The sequence below is a fragment of the Neofelis nebulosa genome, chromosome 3 (assembly GCF_028018385.1).
Source record: "Neofelis nebulosa isolate mNeoNeb1 chromosome 3, mNeoNeb1.pri, whole genome shotgun sequence".
Taxonomy (NCBI): domain Eukaryota; kingdom Metazoa; phylum Chordata; class Mammalia; order Carnivora; family Felidae; genus Neofelis; species Neofelis nebulosa.
The window spans coordinates 195,881,387-195,903,771 of NC_080784.1; the positions used below are offsets into that span (position 1 = coordinate 195,881,387).

At 40.4% G+C, this 22,385-nt stretch overlaps 1 protein-coding gene across 4 annotated transcripts in view; it reads right to left on the reverse strand.

Annotated features, from left to right (window-relative positions):
• Window positions 1–7,128: 7,128 nt before the first annotated feature.
• C1QTNF7 (C1q and TNF related 7) overlaps window positions 7,129–22,385 on the reverse strand; it is a 111,287-nt gene continuing 96,030 nt past the window's right edge. For all 4 annotated transcript variants that reach the window (XM_058723064.1, XM_058723060.1, XM_058723061.1 and 1 more), the window contains exons 2-3: window positions 16,979–17,224; window positions 7,129–11,011 (exon numbers count right to left, since the gene is read on the reverse strand). In XM_058723064.1, coding sequence (XP_058579047.1) covers window positions 10,380–11,011; window positions 16,979–17,216 — 870 coding nt within the window. In that variant the 5' untranslated portion in view covers window positions 17,217–17,224 and the 3' untranslated portion in view covers window positions 7,129–10,379. The remainder of the gene's footprint in view (window positions 11,012–16,978; window positions 17,225–22,385) is intronic.

A 22,385-nucleotide genomic window follows, 5' to 3' on the forward strand; every position in this document is an offset into this window, starting at 1 on the left:
TTGAACAGATGCTGGTTTCAAGTCCTATCAATGGAGGTGGGTTTGTATTGTCTCCTCACAATGCGTATTATGGCTGTCTTGTTTGTGAAGTGGCTGTTGTGGGGTTTAAGCAAGAGCAGGGCTCAGGGTTGTTCTTGGGGACATAGGAGTAGGGAAAGAAGACAAATATAGTCCTCTTCCATTCATCGTCGTTTCATAAAGCTGAAAGCAAACTAACATGAGTACAAGGACAAATAGTAGAAGTCCTTAAGGTACAATTGAGGAGTATGTCAGAGAAAAATGTTTCTTCTGCTTTGTTCAAGTCATGGTGGTGGTACAAAAAAAGTTGTTATTAAAACCCAGGCTTTGTTTGGTCCTAGCTAGTGGTCCTTTGTCCCACTAACTGCTCCTCTTTGTCTTTCCCCATTATATCTCCACTTCACTGGCATAAAGAAAAAAACAAATACGAAAGATCTGTGACATTACCCCAGTAATAATAATTCCACTTGGGATGCCTGGGTAGCTCAGTTGGTTGAACGTCGGACTTTGGTAACTCCATTTGGGGTGCCTGGGTGGCTCAGTCGGTTGAACGTCAGACTTTGGCTTAGGTCATGATCTCATGGCCCATGGGTTCGAGCCCTGTGTCAGGCTCTGTGCTGACAGCTCAGAGCCTGGAGCCTGCTCTGATTCTGTCGCAGTCGCTCTCTGCCTCTCCCGCTCATGCACACACAGAGACTCTCTCTCTCTTTCGCTCTCTCCAATATAACTAAACATTAAAAAACCCCATTCATTTCTATAGAACTTTCTACCATTCATTTATTCATCCATTTACTCATTTATCCCACAAATTTGAGCATCTGCTATGTGCCAGGCACTATATCCCTGCCCTCATAGAGTTGACATTTATTTGAGAGTTGACAAAGTGCTATAGCAAATGGATGTCCATGCCTCTCCCATATTCCTTGGACTTTAGCAGATTCAGGATGCTCTGGTAGATTTCTGAATGTCTTACCTGCATGTCTGTGCTGGAAGCCCTTTTCCAGAACGCTGGAAAGTCACTCTGCTGAAGCACCAGTGCATGCCCCAAGTGCTGGGGAGTAGTCCTCAACCAACAACTCTTGGGAGTTGGTCTTTAAATGCTCGAGCTTCTTCACTTTTAGGATGAGCTCACTCTGGGATGTGTGTTTTATCCCATTTCCCCCAGCGTCCCCTTGAGATAAGCTTCAGACAACTACTGTGGCAGTTGGCTTAGTAACACACACATCACTTGCTTCTGTGTCCCCACCTTCCTGTCGGTGTTTCCTGCACCTCTGAAATGAGCTACTTACACTCCAATTTTTGCCTCAGGTTCTGCTTTGGGGGGAAACCAGCTAAAACAGTCACTTTTCACATACAGTATCATATTTGGTCCTTGAAAAGACCCTGTAAAATTATGAACTAGACATCTTGGTACCCATCACCGCCTTTTGAAAAAAAAATAACGGAACAAACTCCCTGACCCCCCAACATCCCCTGCTGATGAACTTTCACCCAGGCAACCATGTTTTATAACAGGTATTTACAGTCCTAGCTGACAGGAATAATGGGTGCTGACTGCGCTAGCAGCCAATCTCTAGACTGGCCCCTTGGCAGACAGGAACCAGCTAAGCCTTGAGACCCGCAGTCTGGGGCAAGTAAGAGAGAATCAGGCAGATTGAGCTATTGGAGCTGAAACAAAAAAAAAATGTCATGAACTAGCATGGTACTACAAGAGGCTAGGAGAGGTTGGAATTGTGAGAAGGCAGAACTCACGAGGTAGAAAAGATATATACAGGGAGAGGAAGCCAGTGAGCAGTATGAAAAGCCCGTGGTGTGCAGAAAGATATGAAAACGTGAAGAGGCATCAAAGGCATTACTGAAGGTGGGAGTCAGGACCTGCCATGTCTTCCACTGAGCTTCTGAAGGACCATTGGAGCCATCCAGCTCCCCTAAGGTCCAATCAAAGCAGGACTCCTGTGTCCATTACTCCCACTCTGAACTTGAAAGAATTCTACTTCAAAAACAACAATTGTCATGTTTTGCTTTTAATTGAGGGCGTGAAACTAGGTAGGGTCTTGCTTTTTAGCGTTGAATTGGAATTGCAGAGAATTCTCAACTTTCATTAGAGCCGGAAGGGAAACCTAAGGCTCACTTAGTTCAGAAAGACGAGCAATTTCACCTCAAGGGTAGACTCTAGTCAGTGGATGATGAATGATGGCTGCTGGCAGATTTGGTTGAGGAGGGTCCTGAGGCTGCCCATGTGCACAGTGGGAAGGAATGCTGAGATCGATTAGCAATGTCTGCATGAGTTCAGAGAAAGAAAGGCAGCCACATATTGTACACCGTGGATCTAATGTGGAAATAAACTTATTGGATTTAGGTAGAAGTCACACAAGGCTGCTTACCATTATTGCTAGGGCTAGAACTTACATCTTCTGACTTTCCGGCTAGCTCTTCTTGTATCTTTCTGATTCAGCCACATTTAGTTTTGAGGCCCTTTTGAGAAGCTAAGAATCCCTCCTCATAAGAAAAGCTGCTTCTTCTTATTATCAAAAACTATGTACAGAGCTCTTCTGAAGGTCATTTGGATTCACATTATGCCTTTGCAGGTGAATTCTAGGGGAATAGAGTTGCCAGACTTAGCAAATAAAAATACAAGGCACCCAGTTAAATATTGGGGACATCTTTACACTCTATAATGATTTGTTGGGTTACCTGAAATTCAAATTTGATTGGACATCTTAAATTTAATCTTATGCCTAGGGGGAGTCAAGTGGGTAAGGACTTTGTGCGCGCGTGTGTGTATGTGTGTTTATGTATCTTGGTATAGCGATGAATATGTATTCTGGATCCTGACCATCTCACCTATCAACTATCTAATTATTTTTTGCCAATAGGCTGACCACCTGGAACACCTCAGGCAACTGTGCTTTGATTTTTCGTCGTGAATATAGTGAGACCTGGGTGTTTTCTGTAGAAAATCCTTGCAACTCCCTTTCATTGTTCTGGAGTCATTTCAGTAACAACAGGGATGCGGTGCAGTGCCAGGAATGTTATCTGAAGCTGTGGTAGGGATAGATTACAGAGGCTGCTTCTTCCTGTTGCTTATTTTAGCCAAGGCAGCATCTCACAAACAATCTTGTAAAAAATAGCACTTTTGTAATGTAAGGGCATCCATGCAACCCCGTAGAGTTTATGATTTTTTCTACTTCCAGTGCTTTGAGATCATTTCTTGGAATTTTGACTAGATCGGGCAAGGCGATAAAAATGTCAATACGTTCTGCCACCTCCATGATGGCACCGGAGTGAAGCCATGGGCTTGGTCTTCTTCATCTTGCTGCTCATAAATGCCTTTGCCATCCGACAGACGCATTGATTCGGAATGACTTCATGCTGTGGCTAATCCATTGGGTTTACAGTTCCGGACTAATAAAAACTCAATAAAATGATGTCAATTCAAGACTCATTTCCTTCCCTGTTCAAGTTAGGGTGGGATCATTTAAAAAAATATATAAACTAGGATTATTTAGTTTTATTCCTGCTTTAAAGAATCCTCTGGAATAGACATCCAGGTATGCAACCAGAAAACTTAAAGGGTGAATTTGTTTCAAACTTCACCTACAGTTTTAGGGTTATTTATTTATTCTCTCTCTCCTTAGACTTTTCTCTGCAATCCTTTGGGAGCATAATAGTGTGCAACTACCCTATCTTAGAAATTACATAAAAATGTAGGGCGCCTGGGTGGCTCAGTCAGTTAAACATCCAGCTCTTGGTTTTGGCTTGGGTCATGACCTCACAGTTCGTGAGACTGAGCCCCATGTTGGGCTCTGCAATGACAGCGTGAAGCCTGCTTGGGATTCTCTCTCTCTCTCTCTCTCTCTCTCTCTCCCTCCCCCCTCCCCCACGCACTCTCTATTTCTCAAAATAAATTAATGAAAAAAGTAGTTTTAAAATGTTTTATGTAAAATAAGTAAAATATGTTTATTATAAAAGGGAAAAATAAAGATCAAAGGATAGAAATTAAAAAATCCCCATTAATTACTTATTTTTATCCAGTTTTTCTATGCATATATACAAAAACATTTTAAAAGTAGGATAAGCACCGAAATACTTGTCAGTAATCTCTTCGTTCTGTTTATATTTCAAGAATCTGGTGCTGATGAAATTCCATTCTCATCACTTTTAATTGCACTTTATATATTCTGTTGGATCGATGTATTAATATTCTATTATCACTTAGGCTATTTCCCGGTTTTCTGTGTTATAAACTTTGCTGTAAGGCTTTCTCTGTAATTAGACCCTTGCACTCATTATTAATTATTTTCTTGGGATATATTCCCGGAAATTGGAGACTTTGTGATTTTTGTATCTTAGACAAAACACAAAAGAAATATTCTGGTCACAGCAAGATGGAACTGGGATGAGGGCATAGTTTCTTGCTGCTTTTTGTGTGCCTTTGAGGACAGGGTACTCTTCAACTGGTAGATCCCTTGGAAAGGAAAAAAATATCTTACTTGACAACTGGCCATGTGGTTTTGTGTCTGTAAAAAGAAAGGATCAACTGGAAAATGGCTGTTGGCAAACAGGTGGATTGTGGGGACCGAGGAGAATCTGTCACCGTGACCAGATTGTACAGAAGTGGTTCGCAGCTGGGGACAGTTTTGCCACTTAGGGAGCATCTGGTAGTGTCTGTAGAAACCATTGGTTGCCGTGACTGGAGGGCGTGCTATTGGCACCTACTGGGTAGAGGCCGAGGATGCTGCTATGTGTCCTACTATGCACAAGAAAGACCTGTGGAACAAAGAATGATCTGGTTCTAGATGTCACTATTGCTAAGGCTAGAAATCCTGTTGTAGAACGAAAGGAGAAGGAACTATCAGTGTATCTCTGGAAACCCTGGTATAGCACTGAAACACTCCTCATTGAAAATTGTGTGTGGGCTAAATGTTTTTCTCCAAAGGACTCGTCAGTTTCCCAATGTATCTGGCATGTCTCAGTCTTGAGTACAAACTGTATTGAGGGGCACATGAGGTGTGTGCAAAGTGTAGTCTTGCTTGCTTGTTCCTGGCTTCTGTGAGGATTAATCTTTGTGTGTGTGTGTGTGTGTGTGTGTGTGTGCGTTTACTATGAGGACTGTCTTGTGAGGAAAACCGAGAGGAGTTCAGGCTGCCTGACTTTTGTAAGCTTAACAATGAACATGGTGTTGGAAAAGATTGCCTCAGTTCTCCTTGGGAGAACTAAACCAGACCCACTGACTCGGCACCTGTCCTGGGGTCCATCTTTGCTCCTTGTGCAGAACAAAGGAAGTTAGAATAGCTTTGTCTCCCTAGAGTTTGCAGAGCTGTCTGCTCTAGCCACACTGCATATTTTGATCATGGGGGAGCCAGTCTTGACTATGATGGGCTTAGTTTCCAGCTGAAATAGGAGGAAGGTGATGTTTACAAGCATCAATGAGAGAGGGGGGAGGAACGGGTCACTCCTCCCCCAGTGCAATGATCTATGTAGAAATTGAGGCTAAAAAGAACTTGGCACTGATCAGTCCATCACATTTTTTTTAATCGAGTACATATTAAGGCCAGCATTGTGTGCCGTCCTTGAGTATAAAGATGAATAGGAGAGATAGCCAAATGTAGAAAAATATGGGCAGTGCAATGATGGCATGATTACGGAATGAGCGTGTAATAGGAGAAGGATCCAGCATGGTGATTAAGAGTGGATTCTGGTGCTCCACTGCCTGGGTCTACTGTGATGCTATTTACTTAACACATTTCTTATCTTTTCTGCCTCTCAGTTTCCTCATCTGTAAAATGAGAGAATAACTGCTGTGAGGAGCAAGTGAGCTGATATATGTAAAGCATTTGAATAGTGCTAAACGTTCACTGTGGCTATCGTAACTCTGCACTAGTTCCCAGATCATAAGGAAGATGTGTGAGGTCCACGATGATTCCCCTTGGGCATAGGGGAAGAGGCATACTAGAGAAAAGGAAGCAACTTTTCTAGCTGAGTCTTGAAAGGTGAGCTAAGCAGGCAGACAAGGACAGCAATGGCATTATGAGCAAATGAAACAGTGTGTGTAAAGGCCCTGAGGCACATAAGAACAAGGTGTCCTAGAACGGCAGGTATCTTGTATTTGCTTGGATTATAGGTTGCATGTGGTGACTTTTGGCGATGTGACCACAAAAGCAAGCAGAGGCTGAATCCCAAAGGGTCTAATGTGCCTTGCTAAAGGGTGTTTGTATTAATATTAGGTAAGATACCTTTTGCAAGTGATTAAGTACCCACCTCAAAAGTGCTTGGTAAAAATGGCATTTAATGGCTACCATAACTGAAAAGTCCAAAAGAAGATGGGCTATAGGCATGCCTAGTATTTCAATGGTGACTCCTTTTATCTCCAACTCGACTTCATCTGTGGGTGATTCTGTCTCAAATGGTATTATACTCTGTAATGGTAAGATGGCTCATAGAGGCTCACAGACTCAAGTCCAACAGGAAAGAAGTCCCAGAAAAGTCTCATAGTCTCTGATTGAGTCACCAGGGCCAATTATTTTGGTGAGTGGAATGCTATGCTCTGATTGATCAGACCAGTGATTTAACATGGTGCAGGAGTCAATTCCATTTAGAAGCTCAAAGACTTAGCATGTAAAGGATGGTCCTTCAGAAGGAAATTATGTATGAATGTCAGAAAAGTGGTATGGAATGTGTACCAGATAGCAAAGCCTCCAAAAGTTCAAGGCCCCTTTCATACTGCGGGGATTGGAGGGCCATTGTTGGTCTGTAAGCTGTGGATTGACGTGACCATATTTGTATTTGTGGAGAATGGATTGAAGGGTTGCGGCTGGAGGCAAAGGGTCAGTTAGAAATTTTTTTTTTACTAGTCTAGGGAAGTCATGATAGCATATGAAGGAAACCTTGGCTTTGGAGATGGAAAGATTCAAGGATTCAGAAATGTACATGTAAGAGTTAGAACCATCAAGAATTTCATACTGAAAAAATTCAGTGGGGGGGTGGGGAAGAATGACATCTGGAATGTCCTTCGGTGTGACACTGGTGACAGGGTGGGTATGGATGTCACTGGCTGGAAATGGAGGTACAGAAGGCAAGAGGGAAGAAGGTATGAAACAACATGTTAGGCAGTTTCCGAAATATTTTTATGTCCATGATCTTTTTTTCACAGAGTGGCAGGGAAGAAGTATATTTAGAGTTTATAGAATCTTTCGTTTTTCACCACAAACAACATCATTCACAATGATAAGTGACCTGGGAATGCCCTTTAGCAGGCACAGGTACAAAGAAACACACGTGTCCCGAAAGCGTGTTACACAGGCACACTCAAGCTCACTACGCACGTTTGTGTAGGTCTCACTTGTTGTTGCTGTTTTCGTTTTTTTTGTTTGTTTGTTTGTTTGTTTTGCTCCTTTCCTCTCACCTGATTCTGACTAATGCATTCTTTCTGTGTTGTATCCATCTTTGCAAGTGACTCTAAATCCTTCTGAAACAAGATGTTATATAGTCAATAAATCTCTCTTAACACAAATTCATCACAAGTCAGCCCTTACGAAGAATGATTGGAATCTAAAAAATCAGAAGTTTTTAAACCAAAATCTGTCTTCTATTTTCTTTAGACAAATACCCACAAATGTGGATATGTTGTATCTGTCGTTTTTTTTTTTTTTTTTTAACGGAATAGAAGACAGCCATGTTTGCTTAAGGAGTTTTTCCTTTTAAAACCAAAATACCCTTTGGCTTCCTACTTAAGCTCTCTGATCCCCATCACCATCCCACCAGATATTTCAAAATAAAGTTCATCTCTGGGCCTAGAACCAGCTGAAGAAACATGCGTTTAAGAAAGCTACTCAAAATAGGCTTTGTAATGAAAGAAACATTTAAAAGATAAGTAAACAACGTCCAGAAAAAAAATGAATGCATTAATGGATCACGATCAGAAAAAGTTCTCAATTACACAACAACCTTGTAGCTCACGACTGTCTGCAATAACTCCTCCATCGCCAGTTTTTCCAGCACATCCCACTGTCTTCAAAGGGCCCGTAGTTTCATGATCCCCAGATCAGCTTCTGCTCTTGGCTGTGTTTACCCTCTGTAGCCTGGCCTTCCAGGTTAAGCTGTTATCTAGAGGCAGGTGACTATCTCAAACGACCTTTGCTTTCTCTTCTTTGTATACTTTCATTGCCCTTAGCCTTCCAGACCTGTGTCCTGACTCGGAGACCAACAAGTGGGCAGAGCAAGGCAGGCGGAAGAGGATGATGGGAGATAGGTCTGGAGATGACAGAAGCGAGCATTTCCTTGTGCACAGCTGCTTGATCACGGCAAATGTCCTTGCTGATAAGGGCAGCGCCCGGCTCTGGGGCACACAGGGGCTCCAGGGTTCCTCATAAATGAAGTCCCCAATCGTCACACTGGCATTTGAGGCTCTTCTGGGTCTCTGTTCTCACTTTCGTGCTTTGTCCCCATTGTCACCGCTGTCCCCACTTTGGCTATTCCAAGTCCCACCTACCACTGAAGGACCAGAGGGTGGAGGAGATTTTCCCCAAGCCTCCTCTCTCACCGCTCAATTTTACACCTGCCCCCCTCAGTTTTTCTTTCAGACCATTGGTCTCTATGTCCAGTTTAGAACTTAGCATATTTTAGCCTGTTCGTTTCTAGAATTCTTGGTATTTTGTGTATGTGTACACATGTCATTTCCTTTCTTGTATCCTTAGACATGTAGTGGCAGGGGGCTGTGACATATTTACCTTGGTATTCCTCTACCTTCACAGAACCCAGTTCAGTGACTCACACATAGGAGGCATTACAAACGTTTACTAAGTGAGTGAGCAAAGAGAGAAAGCATGGAAGAAAAATTAGAAGCCACCAAAAAGCCTGGGTGACTCAGTCAGTTAAGCATTGGCTCTTGATTTTGGCTCAGGTCAAGATCTCATGGTTTGTGGGTTTGAATCCCTCGTCAGACTCTGTGCTGATAGCACAGAGTCTGCTTGGGATTCTCTCTCTCCCTCTCTCTCTGCCCCTCCCCCCTTGCTCTCTCTCAAAAATAAATAAATAAACATTAAAAAAAGAAGCCACCAAAAAGAGAGTAAGGGAATCCTATCACTGTCAGTACAAATCATGAAAAATCATGTGGAATCATGTCCCCCAGGGACAGCGGGACTGCAGGGGCCATGAGGCTTGGAAGCGACAGTTATCTTCTCAGACGTCTGGTCTCTTTCCCTCTTCCTCCTGTTCACTGCCACCATTTCACTATAAATCAGTGCACATACGCTTCACTTTTATTTGGATTCAATACCTCGGAAATCCATGAGAAATAATGCTTCCCACCAATGTAAGGTAGTGTCCTCATTCGTGTGCAAGCTAAGAGGAATAATAATTGTCTTGGAAACCATCAAGCTAAACAAATTTAGGAGAATGACCTCTTGGCTGATCTCAGTAACTTGTTTCTCTTCATTTCCATTACCCTTCCCAGGTCCCCTTTATCTCTGGGTTTTCCACCCTTTTCTGATTGCGAATACCAGTGGTGTTTCGAGGATGGGATGGGGTAAATGCAGCTGCAGAATTCCTTGTTTCCTTTGTATCCCTCCCACTTCCTTAAACACACACAACTTAGCATGGTTAGTGTTTTTCCACGTGTGAAACCTTCTCTGGCCCCCGTTCCCAGGAAGAGCGGCTCCCATGTATGTCCAGCTTGGAGTCAGTCTGTTGGTCAGGTGCTCATCTCCCTGAATTGTGACAGCATGTTCCTCACACACCAGCCGTATGAAGGCACAGCTTTTGTCCAAACTCATGATCAGATCTGACCTGGCACCTCAGTGTCTGGCTCACACAGGCGTATTTAAGAGCTGTTGAGTGAATACAGATACGAGCACGAAGGAACGCATAACAACAAAAAAAGGAAAGTTATCACTTTCGCTTACTTGCAATCAATCACTTAGTATCTCTTACCTTTAGTTTTTGACTTTTGAGAACTGTTAAAGACTCTGGGGTGTGATGATTCTCTTAAATAACAAGCAAAAGTGTAATTTTATGAAGATTTAATGAGACAATATCATTGCCAGCTGATTTTATCACTCAGGGAGTTTAACAGAAAATTTGTTAACATTGTCTTTAATTTGCTTAAATATTTATGAACATTGCTTTCAGGAGGATTCTTATCTGGGGTTATTGTTTCATATAATTCATCTTGGTGTGTGGTTTCAACCATTTGGTGGTTCATCTTGTTTTAATAGATTCTGCTAGAATTTTCTGTAAATGCTTTGGAATCTGAGTGGGAGTCTCTTTGGATCTCATTGCTGCTTCCTCCACCTTCCAAGGCCCCAGATTAAGTCAAAGTGTCTGCCACAAAAATCTTGGAACATTCAGGACGGCAGTCCTGATCACAGCTCGTCGTCTTCTGATATGGAATCTAGATAATCTGTGTCAACATACAGGAGAAATCCGGAGAACAAGCTGTCTGCCCAACCCGGGTCTGAGAAGAGGCCGTTCTGGTCGGTGAAGAAGATCTCCAGCCAGACTTCATCTTCTGGCTGCAGATAGATGACCGTGGACCCCGAAGCCACATCATGGTTCCCAGTGTTGGCGTCAAAGGTCTTTATCCGGTACTGCCCGTTGTGCACCAGCCCGATTGCCAGATGCTTATTTGCCAATGTGATATCATAAGAAAAGTAATAGATCCCTGGGAAGGCACAGATGAACTTGCCTGTTGCAGGATTGTAGTGCTCTCCCTCATTGAAGAGGACCTTGTTAAATATAATCGGTAGCCTTTCTTCTGGGTAGCTGGTTGTGATGCCAACAGAAAAGGCGGATTTGAGCACGATGCTTCCACATCTGCAAACTCCAGGCAACCCTGGATCCCCTTGCTCTCCTCTGTCCCCCTTTGCTCCAGGAGGCCCAGCTGGACCTACTTCTCCTTTTTCTCCCTCTGGTCCAATGGGTCCTTTCTTCCCAGTCTCTCCTTGGTCCCCCTTCTCTCCAGCAAGGCCCAGTGGTCCAGTCTTACCTCTCAAACCTTTAAAAAGAGTTTACAGTTTATTTAATAGTTCCTCTAGATATACAGTCACAAACAGCATGTCCACACAGTGCCAGCACACCCTAAATTTGTCTCTCCAGCCAACTTTCAATGGGACACTACTAAATACTGATGCATCTCTTAAAAACCATCACTGATGCATTAAAATACAAATAGAAGATTTTCATCAGAATTTCAGGTGAATTTTCCTGAGTATATGAAAAATCATTTAAGTGCTATTTTGGTGATGGATCATCTGCAACTAAATCAGTCACATACAGTATTTGTCACCACAGGAGAAATTCAATTGAGCATAATGATATTTTCCAGAGTGGGGTCATGGGAGCAGACAGAGCCAGATGAATCCTTAGAGGTTATTTAGTCTCATGTCCCACCCTACTTCTATTAGTTTTAATAATAAAATAATTAATCAAAATTAGATGAGCTCATATTTATTCAACATTTACTATGTACCAGGGACAGCATTTTATTGACAGGCATTGGCTTCTTTAGGACTTGCAACAACTTTATGAGTTAGGAATTATTACTTCCATTGCAGATGGGGAGACTGAGCTACAGAGAAGTTGGTTTGCTCAAGGGAACAAAGCTAGTACGTGATGGATCTGTGATCTGAACTCATGCCTGCCTGACTCTGGAGCCTGAGCATCTCCCCAGGGCAGCAGCTCGAGTATAAAGAGCACCTGCCACATAGTGAGGGTTCAATATGCTACAATAACTGAAAAATAGTGATGCCACCGCTATGCAGTAGCTCTTTTTTGGAGGAGAAAATCGAATCCCAGAGAGGTGGAGAAACTGGCTTCTGTAGCAAGCTAGGACTGGAATCCAAGTCTTAGTGTAATGATGCTTCCCCTCCATCAAAGTGCCTCTTACCTTTGGGGCTGGAATCAAGAATCCTAAATTCTGTTTGGCTCTGCAGCTAAATGGTTGTATCATTTTAGGCAAGTCCCTTAATTTCTCTGGGTCTCCTTATATATAGAAAAGACATAATATCTGTGAAAGGATTTCAACAAATTCAAAATCACCACAGTGAAATATTTTCTGTTTGTCCAAATCTTTACATCTACAGATCAACCAAAGGCTAAATGCAGAGAACTTGTGATCGTCGGTTGAAAGGGATAAGCAACATCTATTTAATTTTTAAACCATATATATAATAACAGTGACTTAATAGCATAAAAATGTCCTTTAATTTTTATGGTCAAATCCATTCCATAGATAGTGCTTGTATAATGATACACCCTCAAAAATATCCAAATTATAGGAAATTCATGAAGGACTTTTGTAGTCAGGGAAAATATATTATGGATATACTGTGTACTTTCACTCTTAACTATGTATTTGCTTTCAGGAACTTTATTAAGTTGAACATTTTTATCTTGATAGTGCTTTGGTACCTTTTATTTGAAAATTACATGCACACCAGTATATGAGTTTAATTAATTTTCAGTTTGGCAAATTTAGGCACAAAATGTTCTGGATAATGAAAATTTTAGAATGAATGCTTTACTCTTAAAACATCCAGTATTTTGTTTTAATAGTTTTGGAAAGAGGTTGTTTAACAATTTATGATGCACCAAAGATTTTAATAATGAACGAAACCCCTTTTTTTGGTGACTGGGATCAGTATCGTTACTGATCACAGAACTGTCCTAAAGCTCTGGATGGCTTTTGTTGTGAAGTTGAAATTCCCCTGGTCCCGGCCAGAATATACTCTGGTATTGATTTCTTGAAATAAGGCCATAATAGTGTGATCTTTCAATGTTTGCTTCTTTCTGGTAGAAATAAAATATGAATACAATTTTATGTTAAATTTACTTTTGAATCAAGGACCACAAATTCTAAATTGTTATTTTTATCTTCAATAGGAGCTTAACTTTTGCTGTCTTCATGGATGAAGGTCATGAGTGACCTTGGATGTATAATAGAAAAACTTTTTGGCATCAGCAACAATTTTGACTATTAAATTTCATTATGTACTCCAATCCTCCTGTCTCTATGACTTTGGGCAAGTCACTTGTCTGTGTTTCAAATGCTTCAATATGAAGAACTGGATTTAAATCCACTCCAAACCTAGTGAGAAAAGCAGTCAACAGTGGCTCAGCAGACCGGCAAACTTTAGTTCATCCATGGATTCATTATGTGAATTTGAAGAAGGGGCTTCATCTCTCTGACTTGTTTCTCAGTCCTTGAAATGAAGGTGTTGGACTAGGTTGCTTAAGGCCTCATCCTATTGAAAATTCTTTGAGACAAAACCACAAATGCAATTTACAATGCTAGCCATGGAAAGATCTTTACCATCTCAGTGTTTGGGTTTCTACAGTTATTGAATTAGATAATCAGAGATGAGCTGTAGTAACTTGAAGTAATTCTTCCTATTTGCATGAAGGGTTTTCACCTGTGCTAATGGCCAATTAATGAATAATGGAAAGAAGGGATAAATCACTCTCCCTCTTCCTATTTAGTTAGACATATGATTACGTAGAGGGAGAATTATGGAGTACTGGTTAGTCTATGTTTAGGTACTAACACTTGGAGAGAAAGGATTTCTTAGTTCTCCATGAAATAGGCTTACAAAGATTTCTTCTTCAGTGTTATTTTTTTCTCCCATCCATCCATCCATCCATCCATCCATCCATCCCAGGGTTTGTGTGTGCATGCATACATACATCTAAACTGTGTAATATTGATTGATCATCTACTACATGCTAGGCACTATGCTAGGGACTGAGTGGGACATTGATATGAATGACACCTATTTCACCCTCAAGTTAGCTGTTACTACATATTACACTGTGATCTGCAAATATGGGTCATAGCTAAGTTCATGAATATCCAAAGCCATATAAGAAACTAGAGTGATTGGTTTCATGAGGTGATTCCAGTGCTATCTGAAGATATTTATATGGATGTGCATTCAGATTAAATTAAATGGTACTATTCTGCTACAACAGTAATTATGACAGACCAGTGAAGGAGACATATTTTTAATAGAAAGTTTCTAATTCAGTATGATAAGCTCTGTATTTGTAATTTAAGATAGGGAAGTTGAGCAAAAATATGCTTGATTCTGCTTGTGCTTGGTTGGGATGGATGTGGTGGGGATGTTTACCAAGGGCACATGAAGGAGAAGACATTTGTGGTGTCATTAAAGGGGAAAGAAGAATCAAAGACTACTAGCCATGTTGTGCCCAGTTTCAGATGCATTAACAGCTTATCCCCAAAACACCAGGGCTCTGTTACTGTTGTTTGTAAATAAGGTGTGTTTTTCTTCATTGATCACAAAGGCATTCCTACCTTTCTTAGATGTTCTAAATCCTTATGTGTGTATGTGTGCATATTGGACTTAAATAATCTCAGGTTCGCAAAGTCATTTTATTTCCAAATCTCAATTTTTCCATTGTAACACAATTATTGCTGATTATAATGTTTTCTAATAGGCTTATGATAAACATTAAGTATTAAATGTAAAATTCCCGATGTAGTAAGTTCTTAATAAATGGCTATGATAATGATGATGATGATGATGATGATGAATATTGTAATTATATGTTTCTATATTGGCCTTCCACACCCAAATGTTTATCAAGGCAATGTCTTATTCATGTTTGTGTTCTTCTTGTCTAGAACAGTAATATCAACCAGGGACAATTTTACACTGCCCACCAAGGAATAATTGGCAATGTCTGGAGACATTTTTGTTGTCATAGTTGGTGGGGGTGCCACTGGCAGCTAGTCGGATGCTGCTAAATGTCCTCTAATGCATAGGGTATCCATCCCACAGTAAATAATTATTTGGCCTGAAATATCATTAGGATAGAGGTTGAAAAACACTGGTCTGGAATAATACTGGATAACAACAGGTACACAAGAAGCTTGTTGAAGGACAATGCCTGGGTGTACCCATGAATATGGAGGTGTAGCTGACCTCATATGGTTAACCTTGTAATAATTATGAACATTCAATTTAATCTGAATGCATATCCACATACTTTTATATTTAAAAAATGTTTTTTTACATTTATTTATTTTTGAGAGACAGAGCACAAGTGGGGGAGGGTCAGAGAGAGAAGGAGACACAGAATCGGAAGCAGACTCCAGGCTCTGAGTGGTCAGCACCGAGCCCGACTCGGGGCTCAAACTCACGAACCGTGATATCATGACCTGAGCCGAAGTCGGATGCCCAACTGACTGAGCCACCCAGGCGCCCCTCTACATACTTATATTTTTAAAGATTTTATTTTTTAAGTAATCTTTACACCCAATGTGGGGCTCAAACTCACAACCCTGAGATCAAGAGTCTCACGCTCCACCAAGTGAGCCAGCCAGGCACCTCTCCACATGTGTATTTTTAAATGATATCAGAGCTACTTAATGAAACTGAGCGCCCATTTCGAGTTTATTACATGAGTTTGGATATTCAGCAAGTTAGCTATGACTCATGTTTGCAGATCACTGTGTGATATGTAATAAGAACTAACATTTACTGAGTGTTTACCAGATGGCAGTTACCCTACTGAGTGTTTTCCGTGTATTAATGTATTATTAACTGTCACAATCACCCTTACTACTCCCAATCTACAAATGAGGAAACTGAGGCTTCAAGCGGTTATTGGTCCAAGGATACTAAGTTAGTAATTGAAGGAGCCGAGATCTAAGCCTCAATCAGACTGACTCCAATACATGCTTGTGGAAGCACTACATTATTGCTTCCAGACACAGTAAAGAAACTAAAAGGGTTGGTCATATGTAGCGACGGTCCTGTTATTATTACAGGATTTCAAGGCTATTCGTGATCATGACACAGCGGTAAGTTGTAGTCATAGGTGTGACCATAGATTAAGATGTAAGCTCCAAATTAAAGGTTCTTTATCTGATGTTGAACCTTTACCTAAAGGTTTTTAATCTAATATTGAACAATATTCACACATTCGGTAGCTACTGATTTTCCAAGTATTTTCTGCAGGACAAATTCAGAAATGAATTATTATCCAGTAACTTGCATGTATATTATGCTGCTATTTCACGTAACACCAGTAAATCAGGGGCAATGACTAGATAGAGACATGTTTCTTAGGCTAATTGACTTTTCTCTTCCTGTCTTTTGTCTTAGCCTTTACACTCGGAAACTTGTTTTTAAAGATTGATGCCAAATCGCTTCCTCTTTTAGAGTTAACCCAGCTTCTCTAGAATTTCAATTCGGTTTACTCTGAAGGATTGCAGAGTCTGGCAATCTTCCTGGGCCAATTTATTTGGGGGGGGGGAAGTAAACATTCCTGAAGTAGTAGGGAGCAATTGTGTTGCTGTTAAGGGTGATACGAATGTACTTTTCTAGCTGGGACAAGACAGGAGGGAAAGAGATGAGCTACGAAAGGTGGGCTAAACAGTGCTATTGCCATTTCATCTGTGAAAAATAAAACCTAGAAGTCCTTTATGCAGCTTTGCTCAGGATATTTAGTACAGGTCAGGATGGCATCTGTGTTTTTGGCTCCTAATTCCTGCCTCTGCTTCGTCTGTCCATTTCTCTTCCTTGTCCATCTGTCTGTCTATCCATCCATGCCCTCGCACATCCAGCCATTGCCTGCTAGCTATAACAGCCCCGTGGCCACGGGCATCAGTGTTTGAGTCCAGCTCTGCCGGTCACTAGCAGTGAACTTCCGTCTTCAGTAATTAATTTAACCATGTTATTGCTCTGTGTTCTCATCTGTAAAATGGGATAACCAAAAGAGTTGTCATTGCCATCAAATAAGGTGTAGGTAAAGAGTTCAGAGCGGTATCTAAAGCATAGTAAGGGCTCAACACATTGTTATGATTAAGGAAGGTGAAATAGAGAAGGGATTTCAGGAGCAATTCCCATTAGAAAAGGCAACAGAGAAAGGAAGCGGTTTAAGGCAGGGGAGGGTGGGTGGGTGAACGAGGGGTGTTTCATGGCACTTCATCGTTCATTACCTGCAGCCCCCTTTTCACCTTTCTCTCCTTTCCTGCCGTCTCTACCATCTCGTCCTGGAAGGCCGATCCGACCATGGGGCCCCGGGGAACCATTCGCTCCAGGGGGTCCCGGAGGTCCAGGTAAGCCAGGGATGCTACAGATATATCTTGGGGAGTAGCTCTCTCCTTTGAACTGATTACCCCGAGGCTGTCCACTGGCACAAATGGCAAAACTTGTAACATAGAGCAAGATAAACATCTTTGGCTCTGGAAAAGAAACACAGGGACATAAATCCACCCTCTCAGGTGGTAGTTTTGGCATAAATGAACATGAGGGCGGGCATTGGCAACCGCGTACTTCAGCGCTCGCGTCTCCACGCATGTATAAAACCTCAGTTACGTCCCGTAATTCCATTGCAAACTATTAACACATTACTGATAGAGGGTTCTCAGTGTCCCACACAAGGGTTGGTGGAGATGAAGGGTTAAAAAAAATTCAAAATAAAGCCACTTGTTGCATTTTTTTTTCCTGTAGGCTCGATGATGGACTTTGAAAAATGATGGTTTCTTCTTGCAGAAATAATGCATTATTTTTAGAAAATTAGAAATGCAAACGAATGAGGTAAACATCAACAATATTCCCACCACTAGAAATAATTATTCTTTACATTTTGATACAGACATCCTTCCGGTCTTTCTGTCTATGCTGTGGAGGAAAATGATATTATGCCCCTCCTGTATGTCTCCAACTTTTTTTTCCCTTTACAATACATCATGAACATCCTCCCATGTCAAAAATTATTCTTAACATTAAAAAAATGTTGCATTTTCTGTACTATTCTTTGTGTAAACAATTCTCCATTGTAGATATTTCCTTCCAGTTTTCTGCCAATATAAACACTATGCTAGGCATCCTTATATCTAGTCTTGGCATGCATCCATGGTCATTTTCTTAGAATTTGTGGGTTTTTTTAAGCAGGAGAAAAGAAGTGGCATTTTCAGGAAAACCATGTTTTTCACTTGATAATCATGTGTAAAACCAATTAGTGTTAATTTGAGTACTGTGTATGTCCTAAGGAGGGGGGGGGGCTCAAACTTTAATTTAAAATCCACAGAATACAATGCCCTAGTGAACCATTAAGCTGTTAGCACCAGGGCTCAATTAAAGAGCTGAGTGAAATTAAACCATGCATGGTGTCACATGTGCCTAGGGAGGCAGACAACAGGTCTCTTTAGTTGTGCTCTAATAGGACTTGGTTTTTCCCTCCACAAACAGGATCCTGAGAATGACGGATCGTTTATTAGCATGACGTTTGGCATATAAACTGATCGGTGGGCCATATGGGCTGGGACACCTGACTTTCTAGGCTAAATGGTCCCTAGAATTAGCAGCTTCTTGGATGGGAGAATGTATGCACGTGGTTTTAGGGCAGTGCAAATGAATAGTTTTGGGGTAGTTGGACCTGTGCTTTAATAAGAAATCTCAACATCGCTTGATGTATATGCCTGGCATGTACCCGCCCAAAGGAAATAATCATGAAATGTAAAAAGAGCAATCGGATGGGGCTTCCTTGCTTTCTTACAGCCACATCAGAAAATTAACCAGGCGCGCTGTACCAGTTTTATGATACCCATGGGGAAATTGCAACATCTTGGAATTAGACCTAGAAATTTGCCAGAGCATAGGAATGACAAATTGAGAAAAACACAGTGTGCACATGTGATTCAAAATAAGTCTATTCCTAGAAATCTTATTAGTGAGAAACTGAAGCAACTTACCCAGATATAGGCCCTGTATCCTTCACCAAATCTCCACATCACCAGTGTCTCTCCCCACCGTTCTCCCTCCCCCACATCCAGGAGAACATTTTTGCTGTGCACTGTCTGCTTATAATAGAGCACAAATTCAACATTACTGATTCCATTGCTCAACTGGGATGAAGGCACTTTCTGAAAAGCCCGGGGGATCTGATAAAGATACCAGCCTTTTCAAAGGTGTCCCAGATGATAGAAAATGAAAGAACATTCTATCCATACCCCTGCCACAGTTAAAACAAAACTGTGATGATGAAATTGCTAGCTTTTTTTGTGTAAAAAATGGATGAGAGGAGGCTTTGAGAAAGAATTTGAAAGAATAGAACATGTTCATAGGAGATACTCATAAAAGTTTAAATGTTTAAATGTTTAAAGAGACATGGGATGGCATCCTATAGCTGAGACCGGGACTTGATTCTAAGATGAACTTGGAATTACTTGGAGAGAAGGTGCTGTGGGCAGTGGCTTCTCAGACATTATGATGGAGAAGCTGAAAACACAAACACGCCAATAGTCAGGGATCAGTCTACAAAGAAGCTTGGGGTAAGGCTCCAGGTTATGGTGAATAGAAAAAGCAGAAATTCTAAACATGTGCTTGGAAGAAAGGATATTAATATTTCCAATAGCCAGGCAAAAAGGTGCTCAAAGGAGGTAAAAACTTAATACAATTGAAACAGATGCATTCATGTTGTATGGAAACCAATTTTACAATAAATTTCATATATTGAAAAAAAAAAAGAAAATAATGAAAGAGCCAAAAAAAAAAAAAAAAGAAAGAAACAGATGCATTCATTGAACAAATGGTTTGCCTTTCATTGACAAATGCATTAGAATATTGTCTGTATGGTAGTCTAAATACTGGAAGCATCCCCAATTAGAAGTTTTGAAAGGCTCTCAAAATGATTATCCATTAAGAGTCCTCATCAGAATCGAGGAACAATGTGTTGTGCTGCCTGACACATAATGACAGAGTGGTGGTAACTGGCCACTTGAGTCTCAGGACTCAGTTTATTAGGATGACAAAGGAGTGTGGGTTATAATAGAAAACTACAGTGGCATCACCCTGCCATGTTTCCTCACTTTACTTAAAAGCCAAAAGTCTCATGGTACATGGTTCAAGGGTCTACTGGATTGGGCACCCACCCTCCTTACTTCCCTAACTTCATCCTCCGCTACTCTCTCTCCCTCTCTTCAGCTCCAGTCTCTCAGGATGCCTTGGTGTCTCCCAAAGACACCAGGAATGTTCTGCCTTAGGGCCTTCATGCTGTCTCTTCCCTCTGTCTTCTCTTCCCCAAGTTGTCTACATGTCTCACTCACTCATCTCCCTCTTTGAATCTTTGCTCAAATGCCAACCTCTCCCTGAAGCCAATTCTTACACTGTATTTAACATTGCCATCTGCCATCTGCCATCTCATACCTTCACCCCCTCCTTCTGCTCTATTGTTTTCTATTCTTTGTACCCACCATCTTCTAACTCACTATATTATTATTACCTTTATTATGATTTAAAAATATGGTATATCTCCATCTGATGGAACGTAAGGGATGAGGGCATACAGCAGGGATCTTTGTCTTAGTCATTGATTTCTACAGCCATCTAGAACAGTGTTTGGCATAAAAAACTCACGCTGTGGACAGAGAAGTTTTTTTGTTTTGTTTTTTTGGGTTTTTTTTGGCAGGGTGAGGTATGTGTTTTATGAAAAACTAAATGAAAAACATGGGAGAATGGAATATGAGAATATTATAAGGGAAAGAGAAAAAAGAACTTAAATATTCAAGGGGTCTGTGGGTCCCTCTCACAGTGTTTAAAAATACAAACAAAAGACTTCAGTTGTTTCAATTTTGCATAGTCTAAGTATTTAGAAATATTTTAAATAATTACCTTTTTTTGGTACAGATAGAACATGCACATTTATAAAATTAAAAAAGGGTATGCAATGAGAAGTAAATCTCTCCCTTCCTCCCAGTCTTCCAGACATGCAGTCCTCCTCTCTAGAGGCAATCACTGTTGCTAGTTTCTTGTGTGTCTTCTTCTCCACTTTGGCAAAAAATATGCAACTTTCTGTATCTTGCTTTTTCAGGTACCTAAGAGATTTTCTGTTATCAGTAGGTAGAGTTGCCTCATCCTTTTTTTAGTGACTATAGAATATCCACTATATGGTTGTGTTACATTTAACCTGTCTCCTACTGATGGATATTTGGGATATTTTCATTCTTGTATAAGCAACAGTACAATAAGCCGCTTTGTGTGTGTGTGTGTGTGTGTGTGTGTGTGTATACATAGTTTATGATATGAGCAGAAAATAGCTTCCCCCAGTTTGCCTTTGTATTTTGTTCATGAATTTTAAAAAAAATTTATTATAAAAACATTTTTGAAGTTCAATTTATTCCATTTAAAGGGCTTTCCTCACTCCACGATACTAAAAAAAAAATCTCCCACTTTCAGTTTCTTTGTTGTTTCATTTGCTCACATTTAATCTTTGACCCATTAGAATGTTTCTGATAAAAAGTGTGAGGTAGGGATCCAGCTGTATATTTTCAGCACCTTATATTGAATAATCTATCTTTTGCCCACTGTCCCACTGGGTTGCAGTGGATTTGGTTATTCTGGCTGGGACTGCACTATGTGGGTCATGGTTTTATAAACATTATAATATGTTTTAACAGATTTATTGAGATTTAATTTACACACCATAAATTGGACCAATTTAAAGTACACAACTCAATGTATACTATACTCCAATTTTAGATCATTTTCAAAACTACAAAAAGAAACCTCATACACATTTGCAGTCATGCCTCATACAAAGTATTTTGAAGAATTACATTGAATATGCAAATTTATGTAGAATATGTGCTAAAATGTATTTTTTCCCACATCACGCTCCTTTGGAGTGAGAAAATCAAAGCTCTGGAAATATTGTTAATCTTGTGCAGATCTGTCTTGGGATGCTAATGTATCCTATTTTTCTGTAGGGATTATAAAGTAACAGGTTTTCAGTTTTTGAAACTTATATTTACTTTATGGTACTATAGATTTCACACTCTTTATGTCAAAAATGTGTTTTGAATGTGTAAGGCAGGAATGTAGCATGTAGTGTTTTCTAAGATTTTTAGTGATAGAACCCTTTGTTCTTGCTAAACTCATCATGAAAGTACTTGGAGAAATACTGAATAAATCACTGCAAAAATTGAACTTTTAGAAAATGTGTCCACTGGTTGAGATCTCTTTGTAAATAGCATGTTTTTACTTATTAAAAAAACCCATGTATATACAGTCAACTAATATTTGAAAAGGAAGCCAAGAATACTTTCTGGGGAAATAATAGTCTCTTCAATAAAATGGTGTTGGGCAGCTGTATATTTGTATGCAGAAGAATGAAATTGGATCACTAGTTTATACCACTCAAAAAATCAACTAAAAATGGATTAAAAATTTAAATATAAGACTTGAAACTGGAAAACCTCTAGAAGAGAACACAGAGAAAAAGATCCTTGGCAGTGGTCTCCCACCCCTGCGTATATATCCAAAAGAAAAGAAAACAGGATATCAAAGAGCTATCTATATTCCCACGCTCATTGCAGCATTATTCACAATAATCCAGACATGGAA